The following is a 17,354-nucleotide window of genomic DNA, read 5'->3' as shown; positions in this document are numbered from 1 at the left end:
TCAGTGGGATGACATGCTCTACATATATAATGCTGCTATTATATAATATACATACCACCATAATAATTTCTTAAATATACATGTACACACACACAGTTATGTTACTGTACAAATCATTATTGTATTAGGGGAGGTACACTAAACATCAGTACTTTTGTATAATAACTTTGTCACTGTTTTGGGCTCTTCTATAAATTGCACAAATGCTGTGGCACTCGAATCTGTATCCTCTGTAACATATTTACTGTGACTTTCAAGAACTTCTGATACAGACAGTTTGTCTTCATTGTGTTCATATATTGGTGAGAACATCACCTCCCTCTTGCAAGTACTGTTAGAAGATGATGGCCTGGCTGTTGATCCTGTATCAGACAATATACTACTATCTGAAGATCTTCTTCTGGTTTGAAATGAAGGTCTTCTTTCTAATGGTGACAAAATGCTAGCATTGGAATTCCGTCTTTCTAATACTGAAGAGAAAGATGATCTAGCACTGGTAATCAAGTAGCCAACAGCAGAAATTTGATGAGGTAAGGTAAAATCCTTAGTGTATGATCCACGATACACCCTATAAAACTGCAAGCAAAAGGAATCATAAATTAGGGTACTATACACTGTGTAATAGGGATCATGCGATTGTCTCCCAAACTTATCACTCGAAAACCAGCCCAGGCAGCATTGGTTAAGTATATAAGCAAGCCCAAACCTGCATCCAGAGTGATCAAAATACTTCTGATAAGTTAGTATGAAATTTGACTTTTAAAATTGAATTTTGCACTGACTAACTGATGCCTTCAGTCAAGCATAACTTTATCATGATGAATACTATATCCAACCAAAAAAAACCCAGCTGTGAAAAAGTGTGGCCTTAAAAATAGGCTAGTATGAAAAAGATGTGATATCAATAATTTGTAACATTACATACTAGTTAAAGCACCGAGTGAGTGCAATACGGAAAATACATGAGGGTGTGGTCAAGAGACAAATATAGCACGAGGCTAGCTGAGTGCTACATTTTGCTTGAGACCACAAACCATTAAAGGGATCTCAAAATGCACTTGTTACATGCCATGCATGGTTGGTTTTCATGTTATGACTTATTTATAATAAATCATTACACTATTGTGATAGTGATTAAACATAGTAAATACCATGGGCTCACTTTTCCACAGTGTGTAGGCCTCCTGAGATCAGTGCCTACTGCTGCAGCTACAATACATGTAACAAGAACTTCCTTTGTGCTCTATTTCTGTCTCCACTACTGCATATGTGTTGACTTGTGGGTACCGTGTCAAAGGCTTCTTGTGCTGGCTATCACTAGAATCTCTGTTGTGTGTAAATTGATTACAGAGGTACTTCTTGTACTGTTCTTTATTTGCAGTGTTATATGTGGGTAGAACGTAGCTGAACACAGAGTAGAATAGCTATGCCGACGTCACTTTTCAGTAATTGAAAGTAAGGGTGCTCTTTTAGTCAGCAGTCATTTTTACAGCATGTCTGGTTCAATATCTATCTTTAATGCAGTATGCACACAGGTCCACCTGTCAAATTATTTTTGCTAGTAAACAAACAAGTATTATGAAATTTACATTAGAGTAGGTATCATAGCAATGAAACAACAGAGGTGGACTACACTTGCTGGTGGACATTATTTTAGCCCTTAAACCTGCAGCTGTTTGAAAAACTCAAGCAGTGAAAATGCATTGTCCAGTAAACTGAATTTTTGTGCATGCCTTTTACAGCAAATCTCATAGCACAAAAACTGTGTAAGCTATCTAAAAAACCTACAAACACTCTTTTACTAGCTGACAGTTAAATTTGGTTTAAATGGTCCCAACGTTCATCACATCCTTCCAACCCAGAACTTCACACTGTAACTTGAAAGTACAAAAGAAGTATCGCTTTGTTGTCCTTATTTTATTACACTATAGTATTGTGCTTTTCTTCTTTAGTGACCTATTATGCTTTAAATTACACCAGCGTAATCAGCTAGGGCCTATTTATGTAATGATGAATAAAAGGCCACAACTTGTCAGCACTTCATCCCATCAACTTTCTCTTGACATCATGTTACTCATTGCAAGATAACAATACAGTTGTATATATGATGTGCTAAATGGGCAACGAGCACTGTGACAATACAAGGTGAAAGGAACAAAATGATGTAGTGCTTTGTAGCGGGTGATATCCTAGTTGCATGTTAAAAGTTTAGATAGTTTGCTACTGGCAATATTAATATTTCTAAGAAATTGGACGAACACTTCACGAGATATGCCTGTTTGAAATCATATATGTAAATAGCAAAACGTATTGTGATAAAATCTCAACTATGGAAGTTTTTTTTAAATTTATAAAGGCTTTACAGTACAAGTGTTGAAGGTCTGTAGGACACCTGGTTCTACAGCCTAAAGTTGTTACATAAAGTGTGCTTGTCCTGACCACCTGGAAGACTCCTGTAAGCATTCGAGGGTTAATCGGATGGCTGCAGGTCCAGTCATGGATTTTTTCTCCTTTCTATACCTTTTCAAACACACTTTATGTAGCTAATGACTTTAGGCTGTAGGACCAGGTGTCCTACAGACCTTATTGTGCTGTAAAGCCTCAGGATGTTTTCTCCCTTTTTTTTAAGGGAAGACTGCTCAGTATACCCTGACAAACATACAGTTATTAAGTACACATTAATTACATGCATAAAAATGACTAGATTTAAAATCCGCCAGTTTCTCTTGCTTCAAACAGTGTGGGATTTAGTGAGTTGCTAATGTAGTTCTAATTCTTGGTACAAATAAACGATGAGCATTACGAGCAACACAAGAAGTGATGTCAACAGTAGCTATAATGAAAAGTATCATGTAGATATGATGGTGAAATCTTATGTAAAGTTCTATAAGCTTTTATGGCTGCATGGTAACATTGTCACTTTGTCAGAGTAATACCCATAGAACTGCAGTAACTGGATGGTAAATAGGAAAATTTTGAGTGAAATCTTTCAAGTCGCTTGAAGTGCATGGTAGAGGAAGGTGTCCACACTACAATACAGTAGTGTATTATTGGCAACACAAACACACGATATAGCCTACCAAGAAGGTCCTTGTCATTTTCATATATATGTTTAAGGGTTAATTCTTACCTCAGTCAAAGCTAATACTACAGGTTGAGTATTGCAGAAGTAGGAATTAAATATGCACTAGTACAACTGCAGGTATAGGTGATGTGTCATAGCTTTCTATTTCTGTGATCTCCACTATAATGTATGCACACTGTAAGCATCTACGTACATCAACAATTATCACTTACACAACTTCCTTTGTACATGCACCTACACCACATACCTTAGGAATAAACAACAAATAGATCATTGGAAACATCCACAGGCAATCACGAACTGTAATCACCAATAATAATCCTTCTCGTTGCTCATTTAAATGAAATATAATTACAACAGCTTGGCAAACAGAAGACAACAGGACAGCTAGTATTGTTGTCAGGTTGATCACAGCTGACTCATGATACTTGTACAACTTATTATAGTTTGGAACATGTTTCTGAGTCTCATAAGCTACTAGTATACTCAACAAAGCTAGTATACCATCCTCTGCATATGATATAGCTAAAAATACAAATGCATGTGTCCCTCTGCACTCATAGTAAATATTCTCAGTAGAAAAATCCTCCTAAAACATAGATGCTTATACACTACTTTCAATTATTTGAAAGTCGTCAAACCTCATTAACTGTTCTAACAACATGAAGTGTCAATGGGAATGTAGCAACTTGAACAATTAGTACTAGAAGTATTGGTGCTACCATCGCTGCAACCATCAGAAATAAATATTTGTCTGACAAATATTTCTGTAAACAGATAATATATATGAGTGCAAGTACAAGTGTTGGTTGCGCTCACTCGGTACAATAACTTCTTGTTGAAGAAAACCTTGTACAGTCTCCAAACTTTAGCAAATAGTGCACCAAAAGCAACTACAAAGGCCAACTCATTGCTCCATACTCTAGCCTACATAGAGGAGTTGCACAGGGAAAAGATAATAAGCAAACCATCACAGAGTTATAATAGCTTGCTCCTGATATGACCAACAATAACTTACATTACAAATTGTTGTAGTGACAACTTCAGACATATCCTCATCTAAGTCAATAACATGTAGGAGGGTACCAACAAACCCAACAAACACTGCCACTAAAATCAGTGAATTGAGCCGGTAACTGCTCCGCTTCACAACCCTAAAAGTATATTAGTAGTATCTAGTGATTGTGTGTTACCATAACATAATACATCTACTGTACACAAATAATACACATATGATCGTAACATAACACCAACAAGACCATCAATTTTCACTTTACAGATCCTATGCCCTATCTGGTCTCTATTCAAACCCAAACTAGTATATGGATCCAAGTAATGAAAAGTAGTGAAACTAGAGATGAATAATGGTATTACAGCATAGCTCGGTGGGAAAACCCCTACATAATTATTTTCAATGCCAAAGTAGGATTTTCCCACTGAGTATCTAATATTTCCATCTTGTTTAAATTGCTTGGATTCCTGCTTCATTTAACCATACTAGTTTTTTTTTGTTGTTGTTGTTATAGCACACAACTATACACGTGTGACTGTTCTATTAGGGTGACTGCTGTATCAGACTATCTGAAGTAAGCCTTTCGCTTACCAAGGGGCATGTCACTATTCCTTATTTTCACCACACTGTAATGTTTAAGTCTCTAGTTCCTGTTTGTTATCCAAAGGCTGCAGCACATGTTGCTATCAGACCTACCACTGTAAAGCTATAATAATATAAATACAGCTAGACCAGTAGTGGTTTTGAACCTACTGTATCGTGAAGTTACAAGATCTATCGCGTGTCCATCAGTACTTCTTACAACAGATGCTTTTAAAACATTATAGAATTTATACAAGCCTGAATACCATAGTTAAGAACCTTTTTTTGTCATCAGTGTATAAGAACAAAACTATTTAAAGTAAATTAATCTGTATGAAATTCTTTTCAACAATCTTCAATAGTGATAATGAATAGTAACAAGTAGCCGTTAAACAGCCAGCTACAATGACTCTCAGTATTTAAGAGGAAGGATGGCCTTCCAGAACCCAATGAGCATCCACCATTCACCTGATTGTTAGCTATTGCATTAGTAGTTGCCAGTGGAAGTGGAAACTAACCCACTCCGTGCAACAGGTGAAACTAAGTGTAGTAAAGACTACAGCATATTACCAATTAACTCACGGGTGCTTGCTATAGCAGAGGTTGAATATAAGGAAGGTTATTGTTGATAATATTCCAATAGAAGACACAACACCAGCTATCACAGTTTCTGTCAAACTGTTTGTAGTAACAGATGGAACAGGAGTATCTCTTGGTGGAGATGGGCCACCTGAAGGTATACATGTACACATAACACACGTGAACATGTACAGATACACCTACACTACACACCTTGCCACTCAAGCATTTGTCCTGGTAAATTCTGAAATCCCATTGATGGATTATAAGTCATTATTGGAACTCTTACTCCACCTGAAAACATATCATGGAGGCAGTAACTCGGTTGCCATTTTTATAACCTTAAAACTGCATGTTAAACATTTTGTCATACAACGCACACATATATGCATGACTATACCAGGGTTGAAACCAGAGGTCAGCAGCATTGCCCCAGATTTACTCACACGGATAGTAATCTAGATGAGGGTCACTAGTGATAGTATTACAGAAAAGATCTTCAAGTATACAAGCCTTCTGCATATAAACTAACAAGCTTTTCAGTATGTGCCAAATGTATTAGTAGGTGTGGCTCCAATCATGTTTACAGAAAACACTAAATTCCTAACACTTTATACTACTACTTGAAGAATCGCATCACATGATTCAAAACTGCTCCAGCACTCCACCTCAACTAGCCTCATCCTGCATTTCCTAAACTCTGGGATGTATAATCTGCTTATTTTCTTCACCTATCATGCTGATTATTTGCCAGAAAGGTTGTATTTTGCTTGCTAACATAACACATGCTTGAACTGCAATTACATATTTGTGATGACCACTCCATTAGAGTAAATGCTATTAGTAACTGCTTTATTGATCTCCAACTCAAGTACAATAATTATTTCAGCAAAATTGACACATCCCTAGCTTATCGCACAAGTTTCCCTTTACTAAGCAAGGACACTTACAACCTAATTCAAAACAGCCAAGCTCTGAAAAAGGATGCAGCCTTACAAAAATAAACAGATGTGATATTAAAGATGGTGGCCAAGAAATGGCTGCAATGACAGTATAACATCATTGCAGCCATTTTTTGACCACCATCTTTATATCACATCTTTTTCATACTAGCCTATTTTTGGAAGGCTACACTCTTTTCACAGTTATTTTGGATTAGACATAATTTCTTTTAGTATTTGTATAGCTATGCCGGCTTTTGTTTTTCCCACATGTAAACAGAAAAATTAGATTTTTAGAGAAATTTGTACATTAAATTTTTACTTCTTGTTAGTCGTGGAATTATGTCGCAAGTATATGATTGTTCTGTAATGGGATCACACTTGATACAGGTATATATGGTTTGGTTTTCACGTTATAACTACAGATTTTTCCTCTGCCATGGCAGAGTGGTAAAGGGTTTAGGCGTATAGACATGGAGGTCCCTTTGAAACTTGGATGACACTTTTTTTGACATTTTTTGTACATGTTTTTAAACTTATCACTGACAGTTCTATTACAGTATCTTGATTGCACTTGTTCATATGTTTGCTTTTTGCTTTATATCTTAGCTAATATTCTTGGTACTTTTAATAAACCACAAAAAATTTGCAGTACGATAGTTACTTCATGTACAGACTGCTTTTCAAATTATTTCAACATGTGGATTACCCTGTAGACATGTCAACAAATTGCTTTTGCGTTTTTCAGAAATCATGCATAGCTCCCTTGTTCCTGTATTATAATACAACTATAATTGTGCTTGTACTGTCCTCCAAATTTGAAGTAAAAGCATGCACGAGTTATTACTAGTTTTCTAAAGTGTGCGGAGAAGAAAATGAAGAATATGTACGTAAGAAGACTAGGAAGAAAAATAAGAAGAAAACTGTGAAGGTGCATATCTCAAAAGTAAGCCCATGATGTGTGCATTGTACATACTATGGTATGCCAAAAAGCACCTGTTGGGCTGAAGTGATGTCAAACAGTGAAAAAATTGAAATTGTAGTCTTGAGGTACGCTTATCTGAAATGCCAAGTAGGCAGTTAGTCAGTAGAAGATTCCACTTAGTAAAATTTTGTAGCAACTTATTGGAAGTTTTGGGTCGTATACTAAAAGGCATTTTTGGGCTTGGTTATACGTACCTAACCAATACTGCCAAGGTGCCATGAAGGTATTATGAGGCTGGTTTGTGGTCAATATTTTTCTGTGAGAAAATACAAACCTCCATGATCTCTAATATTACTATCATACTGTATGATACTTGTCATTGAATGATATCACACTTGACCTTGACTCTGCCTGGTCTCGTGTAATAAATTGTCATAACAGGATATGTACTATGATCACTAAAAAAAGTTCCAGAGAATAATTATCACTCTGACACAATCTGGTAAACTATAGAGCTCCTAAATTACAACACATTATCTTCCTCAACAATCACTATCAACATATTGTCAATTGTGACCATCTCAGCAAAAACCTGTCTAGTTCGCACAACTTCCGAATTTTTTTTATTTCTCAGCATTATCTGCATTGTCCAAGGAATGGTTCACCAATGTTTCAGCCTTCTGTAGTGAGTAGCTGTGGAATTACAGCACTAGATAGTAGGAAGAACAAGGAAATTGATTTGTACAGTGACTATACTAAAAATAAACTACAGGCATTTGCATTTGCAGTCATAACGTCCGTTTGGATTAGTCTACAAAGTTGGAATTTGGCTTACAACGTTCACCATGGATTGGCAGATCAACCAAGGTATAGTTTTAGTCCTGCAGTCACTTTCGCATAGGCATATTAAGGCGGTATTGTTGAAGAAACGGTGATAATTTTATTTATGTCTACCGCATCGTAAACAAACGCACATGACATGTAAACCATTGGGGCTACAGAAATGAAACAATGATGTTCGAACTTCGAACTCCCTAAATATGATGGTGTATAGTTTTAATCGATTTGAGTCTTCCTTCTTCAAGTATTGGCCTGATAAAAACTTGCATATTTTTTATTTTAGCATGTGTAATTTTACGAATTATTTTTAAATTTCAATTTTCTCAATATGCATGCTTGTGCGAACTAGACGGGTTTTCGCTGAGACGGTAACAATTATATATACCTCTGTACTGTCGTATTTGTATGGAAGGGTTCATCCTGTTACCACTCTGTTGGAATCCTACACTACCCTGGAAGAAAGCATTGGTTTTTCCACTGTTAAAGTGTGTTGATATGCACACTAACCGATATTCCTTCAAATGCCACATTAGCAACAGCTTCAGTGAACACATTTGCCATTTCAACTGAATCATAAGTGAAGTCTTCCAGTCTTCCCAACCCTCTATCTTCCAGTATTGATATGGATGAGTTTAAGGCAAGAGCAATGGTCCACATTGCATCATACACATATCCAGTACCAAATATAGTATCAGTTCTGACTCTTCCTGATGTGTTCTCAATATGCAGTAAGTCATTTTGAAACTGTGATACATTCTGTTAGGAAAAGAAAGGTGACAACATAAGCTAAGAAAAATAATTATAAATACTTTTCCAGATATTATCACTCTAGACAAATTATTAGTAATAATGTGGTTCAAGTTGTAGAGCAAAGAATGTTCCAGACTAATTTTCATTTCTTCAGCATTACACTCAGCATTACTGACATTCCACCAGTTTGGTGGATACCATCCTGGTAATAGCCAGACAAAATCTGGTCCTACCAATTTGCTCCTTATTACCTGGAACATTAACAGTAACTTGATAAGTTGTTTACAATATTGCATACATAAACATTTTAGATGGACATTTTTTTGCAGATTTCATTGTTGCTTTGCTGTCCAAGAAATTTAATCCTTAAAAATTGGCCATTATAATTAACCAGATTAGCCTTATTACAGGTAATCTGAGTGATCCACAACAATGAATCCTGAATTTGTTAATCCACGAAAATTTGAAAATTTGTACATGTACTTTAATTGCTAGGTAATGCTATAATATGTGGATTAAGATCACCACAACAATGTACTATCATACAGTACGATAGTACTGTATAGTAGGGGTTGATAAGAAACCATATGGTTTCATGGATTTTCGCACCTTAAAAAGCGTCCTTGCAATAAGATTTACCCGAAAAAACTACCTGGAATGCATTAGTACTGCTGTACCATGGGTAAACGAAGCGAAAAGTTGAATGGTTCGATGTACAGTGAGTTTTAAAAATTTCAAAATTCACCTACAATTTGTCTGCCAGCCTACCTGCTGTAAGACCCAGTAGTGCTAGGTGTACAGCTCCAGAAATTTCAGACAGTCAAGGTAATGATGGATAATTTCGGCGCTTAATGGTTGCGGCGCACGCCACAACCAAACACGTGATTTAATGAATTGTGCGTAAGATGGGGGTGAACGGGTGTAGTACCCAAGGAGTTGTCTCTAGCATTTGTTAACGCTGGATAGTCGTTTCATAGTCTTAATTACCAGTTTAGCTTTTTGTGGGGTAGCTAACTAATAATGTCTTTGAGGGGCGGATCCATTTCGGGATCCAGACTTCTAAAAGCGAGGATTCCACTCTTATAATGGTGGACTCTCCAGTGATGTTTTACTGTAAAATCATCAACATTGAGGCCATTAAAAATGCAGCTGAAGCCTTAAACAGTTGCTGTAATAGCTTTAAAAGACAATATGATAATTATTTTTAGAGGCGCTTATTGCATACAAAGGTAAAAGATAGCTGCTTCAAGTGATATTTATACTATGTGGAAAACAAAAAGAGTATAATATAGCTAGCTAGCTAGACAAAAAAAAGTAAACAAACTAGCCATTTAAAAAATTCAAAATTCAAAAGGAAGTAGGGGTTGATATATATATATACACTACAAAAAGTAAGGAAACAAGTTCAAAAATGTTACAACTGAAATGAGAAATGATCCAGCAGTAAAAAGTAAGGAAACAAGATTAGACAACTACTTGCTAAAATGAGACACACTTTAATGCCTACTTTTGGCTAGCATCTTGAAATGAGACCATCAAATTAACCAAAAGTTAGGATTAAAGTGTCTCATTTTCGCAAGTAGTTGTCTAATCTTGTTTCCTTACTTTTTAATGCTGGATCATTTCTCATTTCAGTTGTAACATTTTTGAACTTGTTTCCTTACTTTTTGTAGTGTGTATATCAACCCCTACTTCCTTTTGAAATGTTTAATTTTTTAAATAGCTAGTATAGCAGTAGATATGATACATTTGCAGATAATGCACAGACCTGCTAGGTCACATTATAAAGTAATGTGTGGCTGGACAGTATTGGAAATTGTGTCATGGCGTATTATGGGGAAAATCACAACACTACTAAATGTAACCTGCTGAGCAAAAACCTGACTTGTTTGCATTTTCCTCGAACTTCATTTTATGACTTTTTTTGCTAGAGGAAAAAACCAATGGGCTGTTAAAGTTCCAACCTTACCTGGTAAGTACTTTCGGGGTTATAGCGATAGACAACAAGAAGAGCAAAACAATAGATTTGTACAGTACCTATATGAGAAAAAACTACAAGTGCTTGTTAAATCGATCGTAAGTCTCGAGTGCAATGGTATACTGAGTTGGGACTTGTGTCGTTCTATTCGCCATGAACTGAGGCATTCATCAAGGTATAGTTTTGGCCTAAATATACCCATGCCATTAAGCAAGAAGGCTGTCCAAGCTGAGAAACGGCAACAATAAAGCTACGCTTTACCGCAACATAAACAAACACACATAACTCACATTTTCTTCACGGTAGAGAAACGAAACAGTGATATTCTTGCTCTCCATGAAGTGGCAAATCCAGTAGTGTATTAGAGACCTCCACTTGTGTCTTCCTTCATGGTTGATTGGAGTAATTATAACGTGCATATAATTATTTTTGTAGTACGCAATTTTTACCCAATGTCTTTCAATGGAATTTATCTCAAAAACAGAATTATGCAAACAAGTCGGGTTTTCGCTAAGTGGGTCACAAATCATTGCATTTAAAAATTATAAACTTTAAAATTAAGTAGGGATCCAAGTGATAAAAGTAATGAAACAGAGATGAATAATGGTATTATAACATAGTTCTGAAAATCATTGGTATGTCATAACCATATATTATATTCTAGGGATTTTCCCAGGGAACTTTATTATTCATTACATTTATATATCTTGTTTCAATACTTTTTATTACTTGAATCCCTACGTCATTTTTAAATTAATAATTTTTAAAAGCGCTAGTTTGTTATAATATACACGTGTAAATGTTCTATTAGAATATCGAACATGCTATTATATTAGGGTAACTGCTTTATTACAGTATCTCAAGTGGGCCTCAGCCAGCTGGACCATAAATGATGTTTAAGGGTGTGGTCTTTTCATGTGTTGTTTTTCACATGCTACCAATAAGAGGCTTGTATTTTATGATCAATCACTATAAGTACAGCTAGATCATTAAGGGCCGTGTTCCTTGATCGTTATTTGTCCTGCTAGATCGTAAGGGACATGACATTAGATTGTTATTGGAACAGGTCAGGGTCATAAAAGGTCTGGTACGGTGTCTACCAACTGTCTACTAGCCGGTAATATCTCTTAACGAAACATCATGAGCGCTTTAAGTAAATTTGTGGTGTCTAAATAAGGAAAGTGTTGATACAGAACATTAACACCTTAATATGGTTTCGTAGCATGAAGAGGATGACCAGCTTGATTACAGATAAAGGAAAGGCACAGGGGGCAAGCACTCGTTAGAACCTTAAAAGGTACATGGGTTTGCTATTGTGGTGAAAAATGGTGGTCATATGATGCATTGTTTAGCCTATAGCCTTGCGACTGTAGTCAGGCAGGCAGTAAGGCAGGCAGACTAAAATTCAGATTTTGGCAATTATATAAAAAAAAGTTTTGGCACATGTATGAGGTTTTGTTTAGACTTAACACTATATTTGACATTGGATGCACTAAGACTATTCCATTAAGGTACTTTTTGCTACTTAAGATATTTCTAGGGTGGAGGTGGGTAGTATTGGGGTGGGTGGGTGTCAGTTTAGGGGTGATCTTTACTATACAGTACTACCATACCGTATGATATTCTCATACGGTTGACACTTTGAAAGGGCACTTGTCACTGTTATATTAGGGTGATTGATGGCTTTATTATATCTCAATCTTCAAGTATGCAATCTAATTACTTAACAGCATCATGGGTATGATCAATACTGTGATTGCTGAGAACAACATAAATACTTCAGGGTAAGAAAGGCGATTGTTGAGTTAATTGTTAGTACCAAATACTGCACTAATATCATTATATTATAATTTCACCAAAATTTCAATAACACACACCTATTGTTTAATTGCAATATCGTGGTTTTACGATACTACCAAGTTATCACTTAACCATATACAGTTTGTACATACAGTGACAGGTCACCTTACCTTACACCAGAAATGTATTATCGTAGTTATCGGTGAAGGTGGTAGCCATGCTATAATAATTCTAGCATGTACTTTCTGTAATAAAAAAGAATTACAACAATAGACAGTATATAACCTATGCACCTTGATTTGTTCTATAACAGCATTAGCAGCATCATCGGTAAAACTGTAGTCTAATATAACACGTATGTTGCTCTCTCTTAATTCTTGTATTGTATGAAGTGCAAGCTAAAGTAGAGAAATTCAGTTTCATACGTACCAATACAAAAGTGAACTGGAGATCAGGGAAATTTAGGAATGTATAATTGACTAACAACAACCATTATTGCCATAAACGTAAGGCTGATGTCTATAGTCAATGTCATTGAGCAGGGAAAACTTACTGTTTAGCATTACCATAATAAAATAAATAGCTTGATTAAACATGTAATGGTACCAGTTTGACTAGTAAACTATATCATCATATTCCTAGCCATGCAGCTTTATAACTATATATAAGTCCAAGTGTAATGTACAGTTGTTACACAATCATGTATGTCAACATACACTAAGCATGAGATCATCAGCGTAATGTATTACTGCAATTCTTTTCCAGTTGAGCATTTCCTGTGACACTAGTGCAACATAATTGTCTGCAAATTGTAGTCCCACAGGTGCCAGTCTATAGAATCTGGGATAACGTGTTTTATCTTGTCCAAATAGTGGAGAAGAGGCAGTGTAAGCTACCTAGAGAACAAACGATTATACTATAAAACCATTCTGAGGACAAGTTGAGTAAACACATGTATATCACAGCTCTATAACTAAAGATAACAAACTAGTAAAATTATAAATTTAAAAACAAAGTAGGGTTCCAGCTAATGAAACAAAGACATACAAACAACAAATGATGATAACTATTACAAAGTAGTTATGTGGAAAATCCCTATATTGGCATTGAACAGATGGTGGTATATATTAACAAACCAATGTAGGGATTTTCCCACATAGTTATGCTGCAATAGTTACCATCATTCACCTCTTGTTTCACTGCTTTTTATCACCGGAATTTAAATTAGTAGTTTTTAAAATGCACTCGTAATATAGATGTCCTTGTAAAGTTTGATTACAGATCAGTAGCAAGCAACGCTGTATCTGCTATGAATGGTATCCCACACAAGTTAAAAAAGTAATACTTGCTTGTTGTCGCTTAATGTCTATAATTTATTGCTAGTATCCATGTGTGTGTACAAAGGTGTTTGAGGCAGCACAACCAAACAGCTGAATCACCACCCAGTCAGTATATTTCACTAGGCTACAGGTTGATGGCCAGTTGTGCCCAGCTGCTGTTTATTCTCTTGGAAAATTCATTCACATTGCTCCAGTCTACCAAACTGTTTAAATGTATCAGCTGGGAAAGCAAATGTTACTGTCCAAGTCCATGATGTGTGCATTGTATGTACTGCAGTATGTCAAAAGACCTGGTTGAGGCAGTACAATTAGTCATTATTGAGTTACGTTTGTCTGAAAACATTAGAAAGTGAGTGAGTGAGCAAGCAAGCGAGTAGGTAAGTTAGTCAGTCAGCAGAAAATTTCCCTAAGTATTTTTAATTTTATAGCAACTTAATTATTGGAAGCATTTTGGGTCACAGTGAAGGCACTTTTGGGCTTGATTATACCTAGCCAAGGTATTGTGAAGGTATTGTGAAGCTGGTTTCTGGTCAATACTTAAACCTCCATGATTCCTACTATACAGTACTACTGTACTGTACATAGATGATAGATAGGTACAGTAGATATTATTTACCTGAGTAATATTGAAGATTCTTTCTGCAATTTCTCCCATTAGCTGAGTGCTAGCAGAACAAGCAGTTCCAAGGATCATTAGTTTAGTTGGTTGTGATGGATCAGTTTGTTGGATGAGGTGATATACTGGTGGAATTGATGAACACTAGAGAAATAAAAACACATAAATGGGAGCTACTTCATGTAATTCAAACAAGCCTAGTTTGGTTCGAAAAAAAATTGTTTGTCTGCCAATAAAAATAATAATAATTTACCCAGTATTGATGCTGAAAAGTATTTCCTAAAGGCTTTGTATGAGAAAATAAAAATTAAGTGTAAATTCTTGGTATAAAACATCTGAGGAGGGTGTGTGTGTGTGTGTGTGTGTGTGTGTGTGTGTGTGTGTGTGTGTGTGTGTGTGTGTGTGTGTGTGTGTGTGTGTGTGTGTGTATGTGTGTGTGGAGAAATACTTAGCAAAATGTCCAATAGCATTAAAACATGTACCTGACTATGTTGTAAATGCTAATTCAATTAATAGTATTAAATCATTGTTAGATTCTCACTTAGCTAATCCTAGATTTATTTTTGTATAGCCATCTTATGATTGTATAAATTTTGTGTTGACCCGGTATACAGGCAGTGCCTTTACTAGTAATTAATAATACTAATACTAATTAAAACAGTACCTCAATCACAACTACTGTATGATACAAAATTTTGGCGAGAAAAAGTTTTGGTGAATTTGGCAGACTGACCCCAATTTACCAAAAAAATCTAAAATCCTTTGCACTGCTCAATGATCTTCATCTTTATTTGCTACTATCTTGCTACGGACATCGGAGTAAACAAGTGGAGGGTTCATCCCCAGCAAAGTGTCTCAGGAGCCACACAGTGTGGAAGGGCTTCTATGTGTATGCCAACACAGCAAGACTTCTCTGTTAGCTTGCTGTATTTATTGTCTAGCATCTCATGATTTCTATATATGTGACTGTACCAATTCACTTATATCAGATGGTGTACATGGACTATCTAAATGTAAACTGAAAGTACAGACCCCTTCCTCCATGTTTTAGCATTTTCAGTGATTTGCTATCCACTCCCAATTTAACCAAAAATGAAAGTTTGCAGCATAGGGGACTATAGTTAACAGATATAACAATGTTTTCACATATTTCAGTTTCTCTGAAATTCAGTTCAAGTTTAGCTAGATGTGCTGCAATACTCCCTAAATTTTGCCATGGTATACAGTGTTATCTGAGCTTAATTGTCGCACTATCTATCACAAGGGAGATATAGCCATAGGGAGATGGCTGGACAAGTTCAAATCATATTAGAAGGTCTTATGCTGATTACTTAGGTAGCTATGTGGGGACGGTGACAATTCACATCTAACACAATTTAAATTATAAACATCATCCTCTCTCTGAAGAGTTTATAAACAGTAACTGACCATGATAGGGCTATGTTATTACAGAACTACAATATTGGATGTATTCTCAATTGATGTTATTCTAAGCCATATCAAATATATGAGACATTCCAAAGCTAAGGAGCTCTTTGTAGTGTTTACCACAAGTATACACACATTACCACACATCCTCACTATGTATGTGTACATTTCACTGTTGTCTCAACAAACATATCAGCTAACAATAGAGGTAGGAAGTCTAAAGCTTTTAACATCAATAACCAGTTAGTTATATTTTGACTTGCCAATTGCAAAGCCCAGAAAACAGAATGCAAAGCAAACAGTTCAGTATATTAGTGTACTCTTTCCTGGCACTGTTGAAACCTGACCCCAGGAAAAGTGCTGGACACCTAAAGCTCTAATTGTGGAGAAGAAATCAATGAAATCAAAATGACTCTTGGAAATGTTAAAGTCAAGTGTTCCAATAGTCAACAAAGGATTTGACAATTTGCAAGAACAAAAGCTGTACTACAATTGGGAAATATGGGGTTTAATCCCGCACTAATGACCACTGCAGTTGACAGGTGATCTACGTCAACTTGTGTGGGCTGTAGCCAGCTAGTGCTGTGCTCATTTAATCAACCCAAAGCCTGGAGTCAAAGCCTCATTACTTGGAGCATAAATCTTCTTATTTAGCCTGAACTGTGGGCCACAATGATAGGTGCATTAAATTTCGTTGATTTGATTTTTGATTAAATTTCTGTTCAGCATAGCCAATCTTCCACAGAAGAGTGTAGGGACTCAAAAAAGAGTACAAAAACAGTAGCTATACAAAGAACAGACAACCCACACATAGCTACAACTAGTACAAAACATCCACAAAAATACACATAACACAGGTCACAGCTAAGCAATAAATAATCACAACTAGTGGAGCCGGCATCTAGCTAATCCAGACATCACATTGCTATATTATGACAGATGTCTTTTACGAAGCAAGTAGTCTCAAGTGATGCATGCGAGTAGCTTGTCATTGTAGCCACAAATGAGGTGAAAGGAGTACATGCATTGATAGGAAAACACGTATGAGTGACAGCTTTAGTGTGTGTATGTCGATATAATACTTAATACGTACTAGCATAGGTCTTGCGGCAATTCAAGTTCTTCACTGTCGCGTATAACTAGCTATTAACTTCACTTACCCCAGAGTTAGCATAGTCGACGACTAGTCGATATCCTGGTAGTAGGTCACATCTCTCATTGATCTCCTCTAGAGCTAACTTCATAATGGGTATTCTGTCTATCCCATCACAATTATCTACTCTAATACCTCTAGTATCGTTACTAGCAGTACAGGGGAAAAATCCGATTATGTGAATATCAGTTGATTCATTTCTTCCACAAGGATCGTATGAAGCGATAGCGAAGTACCAGGAGAGAAGGAACGACAGCAAACGCATCACGAAACTACCAGCATTCAGTCGCGCCAGCACGCCTACTTTTTAGTTAGACGGCGCGCG

General features: G+C 36.2%; 1 protein-coding gene across 1 annotated transcript; it reads right to left on the bottom strand.

Annotated features, from left to right (window-relative positions):
- Window positions 1–38: 38 nt before the first annotated feature.
- Window positions 39–17,335, bottom strand: LOC136265398 (gamma-aminobutyric acid type B receptor subunit 1-like). Its single transcript, XM_066060232.1, has 15 exons — window positions 17,037–17,335; window positions 14,449–14,592; window positions 13,209–13,388; window positions 12,786–12,890; window positions 12,663–12,737; window positions 8,774–8,965; window positions 8,472–8,720; window positions 8,350–8,416; window positions 5,472–5,552; window positions 5,262–5,409; window positions 4,104–4,239; window positions 3,905–4,012; window positions 3,727–3,852; window positions 3,333–3,674; window positions 39–576 (listed from the first exon to the last, which is right to left on the bottom strand). The coding sequence occupies exons 1-15, from the start codon at window positions 17,292–17,294 to the stop codon at window positions 139–141; spliced, it is 2,649 nt and encodes an 882-aa protein (XP_065916304.1). The 5' UTR covers window positions 17,295–17,335; the 3' UTR covers window positions 39–138.
- Between the last annotated feature and the right edge of the window lie 19 nt (window positions 17,336–17,354).

This window comes from Dysidea avara, chromosome 9 (assembly GCF_963678975.1).
Source record: "Dysidea avara chromosome 9, odDysAvar1.4, whole genome shotgun sequence".
Classification (NCBI taxonomy): Eukaryota; Metazoa; Porifera; class Demospongiae; order Dictyoceratida; family Dysideidae; genus Dysidea; species Dysidea avara.
Note: the sequence above shows the minus strand (reverse complement) of the source record. Positions and strands in the feature narration are given on the sequence as shown.

Coding starts and splice junctions, on each gene's coding strand:
- LOC136265398 (XM_066060232.1), bottom strand. CDS start 17,294: ATGCGTTTGCTGTCGTTCCTTCTCTCCTGGTACTTCGCTATCGCTTCA. Junction 14,593..17,036: donor TCGACTATGCTAACTCTGGG/GTAAGTGAAGTT, acceptor TTATTTCTCTAG/TGTTCATCAATTCCACCAGT. Junction 5,410..5,471: donor ACAAATGCTTGAGTGGCAAG/GTGTGTAGTGTA, acceptor GTATACCTTCAG/GTGGCCCATCTCCACCAAGA.